Source organism: Echinops telfairi, unplaced genomic scaffold (assembly GCF_000313985.2).
Source record: "Echinops telfairi isolate 266 unplaced genomic scaffold, ASM31398v2 ScPeMD7_3533;HRSCAF=4204_0, whole genome shotgun sequence".
Taxonomy (NCBI): domain Eukaryota; kingdom Metazoa; phylum Chordata; class Mammalia; order Afrosoricida; family Tenrecidae; genus Echinops; species Echinops telfairi.
In genome coordinates, this window is record NW_022107431.1 from 9,083,516 (window position 1) to 9,090,637 (window position 7,122).

The 7,122-nt window shown below is 51.1% G+C and overlaps 1 protein-coding gene across 1 annotated transcript in view; it reads left to right on the forward strand.

The window, feature by feature from the left end:
* The window catches only part of RSPH3 (radial spoke head 3), an 18,136-nt gene extending 11,252 nt beyond the window's left edge, over positions 1-6,884 (forward strand). Inside the window, exons 5-8 of the mRNA XM_004702098.2 lie at positions 1,161-1,364; positions 2,688-2,850; positions 5,938-6,024; positions 6,381-6,884. Coding sequence (XP_004702155.2) covers positions 1,161-1,364; positions 2,688-2,850; positions 5,938-6,024; positions 6,381-6,712 — 786 coding nt within the window. The 3' untranslated portion in view covers positions 6,713-6,884. The remainder of the gene's footprint in view (positions 1-1,160; positions 1,365-2,687; positions 2,851-5,937; positions 6,025-6,380) is intronic.
* Positions 6,885-7,122: the final 238 nt, after the last annotated feature.

Here is a 7,122-nt window from a genome sequence, read left to right on the forward strand (position 1 = left end):
TAGTGTTCCGTAGAACGATTCCAGCCTCACAGCCACCCTGTAGTGCTCCGTGGAAGGATTCCATGTTGTTTCGAAGGCTGTACATCCCGATGGAAACAGACTGCCTCCATTTCCTCCTACAGAGTACCTGATGGATTCAAACCACTGGCCTTTCAGTTAGCAGCCCAGTGCTTAACCCTCTGCACCACCACAAGCCACACCACAAGCCAGCCAACAATCAACCAACTTTGCCGTCCAGTCAATCCTGACTCACAGCACTCGTGGGACAGGGGAGAGCTGCTCCCTAGGGTCTCGGTGCCTGTAGCTCTTGGTGGCAGCAAAGAGCCTCATCTTCCTCCCGAGGGATGGCTGGTGAGCTTATGGTTAGCAGCCCCATTCATGACCCGTGACACCACCGGGGCTCCGTAAGAGAAGATATTTGCATCAGGAAAGCTCTATTGCCCTCGTTTCTTACTTCGTCAGATTATCATCAACAACTAGTAAAAATTGAGCGGAAAAGCAGTAACAAGAAAATCAGGAGGTTTCTCGGGTCTCAGAGTTTGGTCTTAAAATGGTTGCGCACCCAAAGCCATGGAAGAGACCAGGTTTAAGGTGCAGATAGAGATAGGCGGGGCCCCTGTCACCTGTAAATCTTCAGTGTAACTCTCTCCCAACTGAGCTATTTCGGCTCCACTGTCAGTCACCTTTATGTAGAACAAAAGCCGTTGAAGATCCAAAGGGTAGCACTGACCCAAGGACCGGGTAGACAAGAAGGAATGCTGGGAACGGGAAGCACAGGGTTGAGCAGGAGAAGCGAGGGTGCGTGAGGGCACTGAAGTGGACGGTTGAAAGCAAAGGTGTAGGAATTGTTGAATGGAAAGCCCATGGTTTGTAAACCTTTGCCCGATTGGCAAGAAAAAGTGTTTTAAATGTTGAGTATCAGTTCATCTTGTTGAATCATATTACCACTTTGACTTCATGGAGTCAAACATTTTGCCTCTAAACAGAATGTTCTAGGGTTTAAACCTGGGGACCCCAGAAGTGAAGCCCCAGGCTGAGTCAGGTCCACAGCAGGCACTCAAGCCAGACCCCCACGTTGCCGCTGCTGCTCTTGCCGCAGCACCTCTCTAGCCGGACACTCGGTTTATGATGACCATGTTCGTGTGCTTTGCCTGTTCAAGCTCTTCGACTTTGATCTGGAAGTCAGGCCGATGCTGGAAGTGCTGGTGGGGAAGACCATCGAGCAGGCCCTCCTGGAAGTCATGGAGGAGGAGGAACTGGCCAACCTGCAGGCCAGTCAGAACGCCTACGAGGAGCTCCGCAGCATCGAGCTGGCCGAAGTGCAACGCCTGGAGGAGCAGGAGAGGCGGCACCGGGAAGAAAAGGTACACCCCGGGTTCCTCTCTCTGGGGCGCCTTGGGCCGAGGAACACACCCTGCTCGTGCGTGTAGGCGCTGTGTCTTAGAGCCAGAGGTCTTTGACAGAAGCAGAAAAGGGCCTCTCACATGAGTGTGCCCACCCCTCTTCTCTGAAGAGGCCCTTCATGGACTGAGTGCCCTGTGTCAGTTTCTAAGAGTTCCCAGATGGAACCACGCGCTTGACAGACCCTGCAGTAGAAGGGACTCAGATGTGAGCAGGGCCCTAGAGAAAGAAAGGCGAGGGGCTTCATGGGAGGTGCAATTAAAAGATGGTGGGATTTGTCCACATGCTTTCTGAAGCTCCCTCGGACGTTGATCTGCCCAACGTCAGTGGCAGAAGAGGTGGAAGGAAGCAAGGACCAGGTGGGATGTAGCGGGGCCAGTGGAGAATGAGAAGCAGCGAGTCAAAGCAACTAAACTTCTGCTATCAGCAATAGCCAGTAGTTTATAATAATTAAACACACATGTAACCATCTCTACCCTTCTGATGCTATCCCCATAGTCAGACTTGTATTCCTTGAAATTATTTCACTTGAAAATGGAAGCGATGAGCTTGACCTCAAGCCCCCTCTTTCATACTAGTCTGAATTCAGTATCCATTCGTGTCCATTGAAAACCATGAAGATCTTGATTTCTTTAAAAAAACAAAAAACACACTATCCTTGAATGTTGTTGTTAGGTGCCCTCGTCAGCTCCAACTCCTGGTGCCCTTACAACGAACAAAACACCGCCCGGTCCCGCACCATGCTCACACGGCTATGTTGGAGCTCAGTGTTGGCAGCCACGGTGTCCATCCAGCACACCGACGGTCTTCCTCATTGTCACTTCCCTTCTTTTCCAAGCATGATAGTCTTCCCAGGGACTGGTCTCTCCAGTCCAAAGTATGAGCGGCGAAGTCTTACTGCCTTCAAAATACCAGTGTTCCCTTCTGTTGCACTTGGGCCTGCTACTCCATGTGGGTTAGGTGGCACCTAACAACAGCAGCAGCAGTTTGGGGATCAGACGGTGCTAGACTCTGTGCTGGGTGTTGGAGATGAAGCAATAAGGCCAGGATGGTGAGCTGTACCCTCTTCCAAGCGAGATTTGCTTGTCCTTCTAGCTGTCTGCCATACGCTCAGTGTCCTTTGCCAGCACCCTAATCCAGAAGAGTGGTGCACTTGAATTGTGGTGTCGGGGAAGACCCTTTCGTAGAGGTCTTCTGCTGACACCAGGCAGCTATCCCCGCTCGCTTCCCTGGGCTCAGCTTTGGGAAGGGCCGCAGCGGGCAGCGACACAGCCTCTCTCCTGCAGGAGCGCCGGAAGCAGCAGCAGTGGGAAGTCACCCACAAGCACAATGAAACTGCGCAAAAGATCGCCGCCCAGGCCTTTGCCCAGCGCTACCTGGCCGACCTCCTCCCGTCGGTGTTCGGCAGTCTCAGAGACGGCGGCTACTTCTATGACCCCATCCAAAGAGGTTTGTGGTGGTTTGGCTGGAGTCCCTGTTCTAGCAAGCCCCCTCTGAACAGTGCACATTCAACGCCTGCCCATTGTGTACTGAATTGGAATCGTCCCTTCTCTGCAACAGGTGTGAAAGTCAAGGGTGGTGGCATCAGGTGTGCATCATCACTCATAAGTGGCGTGTTGTAAAGACCTTGGTCTCAGGTTGGCCTTTTCTCCATGTCTGTGTTGGGCCGCTAACCACAAGGTTAGCAGTGTGAGACCACCAGCTTTCCGAGGGAGAAAGATGGTGCTTTCTACGACCGTAAAGGGTTACAGTCTCATGAAAAAATACTAATTTATAAATTATCAAGGGTTCATGAAGGAGAAAGGGTTGGGGAGGAAGGGGAAAAAGGAGAAACTGATTCTAGGGACTCAAGTAGAAAGAAAATGTTAAAAAACAGTAATAAAAATGTTTTGAGAATGATGATGGCAATAAATGAACAGATGTGCTTGACACAATGGATGGGTGGATGGATTGTGATAAGCGTTGTATGAGCCCCCAATAAAATGATTTTTAAAAAAGAAAGAACACATTTCAAAAAAGAAAAGAGTTACAGTCTCAGAAACCCCCAGGTACGGTCACCCTGTCCTGTAGGGTCACAAGAAGGTGAGCTGTGTGCCCCCGACTGAGGTTTGGGCCCGGCTACACCACTAAGGTGGCACCTTCCTCATCTGTGAAGTAAGACTTACATAGAGAAAACTTGGAATAAGCTGTAAAGTACTCTGTCTGTGTAAGCAGTGGAGGGTCAACTTTTTCTCAGCCCTTGGGGGACAGCTGTGGATGTCATTCATTTATTTAACAGATGCTAATTAGGTTTGAAGGATCCCTAATGGCACTGTGGGTTAGGTGTTGGGCTGCTAACCTCAAGGTTGGTGGTTCAAGCCCACCATCTGATCCACAGGAGAAAGAGGAAGCTGTCTGTTCCCATAAAGATCCATTGCCTTGGAAACCCGAGAAGAGGGGTCACTATGAGTCAGAGTTGACTTGATGGCGGTGGGGTTGGGTTTTAATTAGGTTAATAGGAGAAGGCATAGGTCCCTGGTGGCGCTGGGCTGGTAACCACTAGGTCAGCAGTTTGAAACCACCAGCCCCTCTGAGAGAGAAAGATGAAGCCTCTGCTCCCATAGAGATTACAGCCTCAGAATCCACAGGAGTGGTTGTACCCTTGTCTGGTGGGTCACTGTGAGCCAGAACCCACTCCATGGCAGTAAGAGGACGCCGAAGGCCAGAGGAAGGGCCTCAGCAGGATGGATGCGCGGTGGCTGCAACAATGGGTGCCTGCACAGCCAGGGCCGTGTGGCGGTCTCAGGAACAGGCCGTGTTTTGTTCTGTCACCCAATCGGGGAGCAGACTTGATGACCCCTACCGACAGCAGCAGCAGTTCAGGGCTCAGACTGTGTCGGGCTCTGTGTTAGTCATAGGGGATGAGACCGGAAAGAGGGCACGGCCTATCAGCTGTCGTTTGGCACCCGTTCAAGGCAGCCCTCCTGGGCTCGCCTGGCCACAGGGAAAGCAAGTGTCAGCCCCTGCTCATACCGCCACCTCCTTCCTGAGGCGAGACACAGGCATCCATCCGCAGGGCTTGGCAGTAAGCCCTGTTTCCTTTCATAGCTGGGGGCAGGCGTCGATCGTGTTCATCGTCAGGGGTGGCAGAGCCTTGTCCCTGTGGTCAGATCACAGAGGGTCCTCCGAATGCTTTATCTCCTGGGTAGGGAGAGCCGTGGCAATTCCCACTTTTCAGACATAGAAACGAAAACTCAGAGAAACTACACACTGCTCCCAAAAGGCTCATCTGGCCAATGAGCATGTTTAGATCTCCGCTCATCTCGAATTCTGACTCAGCAGAGCCAGAATGCTTCCTCCCTCCATGAGCCACAGCCTGTCCTCTCCTATAGCCTGTCCCCTGAAGGGACAGAACTCAACTGTAGATCCCTTCACAGCCAGGGAAACCCATGAGGCCCTGCTAACCACAAGGCCAGTGGTTCAAAAACCACCAATGCTCCAAGAGAGAAAGATGAGGATTTCTACTCCTGTAAAGAGTTGCTGTCTCAGGAGCCCACAGGGACAGTTCTACTCTGTCCTGAAAGGGTCCATACGTTTTGAGTTGTAGCCATGAAGACAATAATCTTTCATTCTCTCAATTGTTAACCTACTAAAAATAATAACTAGATGCCTGCCACCTCCAAACCAAACCAAAACTCAATGCCCTTGAGTCCGTGACGACTCATAGTAACGACAGCTTAGGGTAACTGCTCCTGTGAGTGTTCGAGACCGTCGATCTTTAGGGAAGTACAAAGTCCTGTCTCCCTTCTGCAGGGTGGTTTCAAACTGCTGACCTGGATGTTAGCAGCCCAATGAGTACTCAGTGTGCCTCTAGGGCTCCCTGTCTGCCACCCTCATGACCCCCCACAAAAAGAAAAAGTCCTGATCAGCTTCCTTCAAGCCCCAGGCCTCAGGTGGGAGCCCTCTTTGGACAAGCGTGGCCCAATCCCAATCTGCACTGCTTGCGTTGAGGTTCTGGTCCCACTACGTCTTTGCCTGCCTCACGGCGACCTCCAAAATCAGTTTTGACTCCTGAGAAAGTCTCCTAGTTCCACAAATTGCTTTTCTACTACAATGCGAGGAAACAAACCAGAACACTCAAGCAAACCCTCTCACCCACAGCAACCCTTAGCGGGCAGAGGAGAACTGCTTCATAGGGCTTCTGAGACTGTAAACATTTACAGGATCAGACGGCCTCATCTTTCTCCTGCAGGGCAGTTGCTGGGTTTGAACCACCGACCTTGCAGTTGGCAGCCCAGTGCCTATCCCATGACACCTCAAGGGCTCCTCAGCAGACCTGTCTCCTCCAAAACCAGCCAAGGAACTCAGCTCAGTTGTACTCTGGCTTTGCTAATGAGTCAATGTCTCATTTCATATCAAGAAAACGCACATGGAAAAAATAGATTTTTTTGCATCTATAATAATTTGGATGGTTTGTCTAAAAATTGCATCAATGAAAGTAATTGTGTGTGTGTGTGTGTGTGTGTGTGTGTGTGTGTGTGTGTGTGTGTGTTACAGATATCGAGATGGGATTTCTTCCCTGGCTGCTGAATGAAGTTGACAAAACCGTGGAACACAGCATGTTGGGCAGGACAGTGCTTGACAGTAAGTCCTTCTGATTTATTTAAAAGGCCTGTTCAGCCAAATTGCATCAGATATCAGCAGTGTAGTTTGAGTATTTAAGCACTCAGGATGTTGACTATATGAACAAAAGTTGTGTATTCTTACCCTCAGTATTATTTTTCATCATTCTGTAATTGGTCAGCATGCGTGTCTTGTCACCGCCTTTCAGAAAGAATATTCTGTGAGAGCAGACTGGGAGTGCAGCTCAGGCTGCATGTAGTAAGTGCTGGCCTTGAAGAAAGAGGGGAGGTTGGTCCATGCTCGTCACGGGACAGTGGGACGGTGGCTGCGTCCAGAGGTGAAGACTGACAGTGATCTCTGTTCGTGTCAACTTTCAGTGCTGATCCGTGAGGTGGTTGAGAGGAGACTGGACATGTTCGAGCATAAGTACCCGACCCCGGGAAACCGGAGCTGGCAGGGCAGCTCTGGAGCCATGGCAGGGTCTGTGGGACCGTACGAGTTTCAAGCACCAGGCACCTCACCAACCCAGAACTCCTTCCTGGCCAAAGACTACCAGTCTAGACCAACCCCCGACAGAAGGTCCTTGGAGAGAGGGCTGTCTCAGGATGGAAGAGGGGTGGAGGAAGGAGACCCCACTGGGCAGAGCACCGACACAGGCGTGAAGCAGACGGCAGAGCTGCCAGACGTCTGGAACTCCGCGCAGCCGTGAAGCCCGTCAGCAGCCAAGTGGACGGTGCAAACAGAGGATGGCACATGAGTCCCTCCACACAGGGAAATTATGTCGGATTTAGTCAGCACATCAGCATACGGCGGACGGGGCAAGTTGGGTGTGATGAAATCCTAAAACTAATAATAAAACAAAGACTTCACGTAAACACTGACTTATGCTTCATTATGAGTTTCCTGCTGCCCTCCCCCCCTCCACACACACACACACACACACACATATCTGGCACACCTTCCTCCTCTCCCTCTCTGATATTGGGATTCCGTTCTTTTTTTGGACGGTTAAATCCAGTAAGGCCTGTGGTGGCTGGAATCTGGGTAAGGCACAAACCTGTGAGAGACGGAAACTCCAGTATTTTCGACTGACAGTGAGGGAGCACCCTGCACCCCATC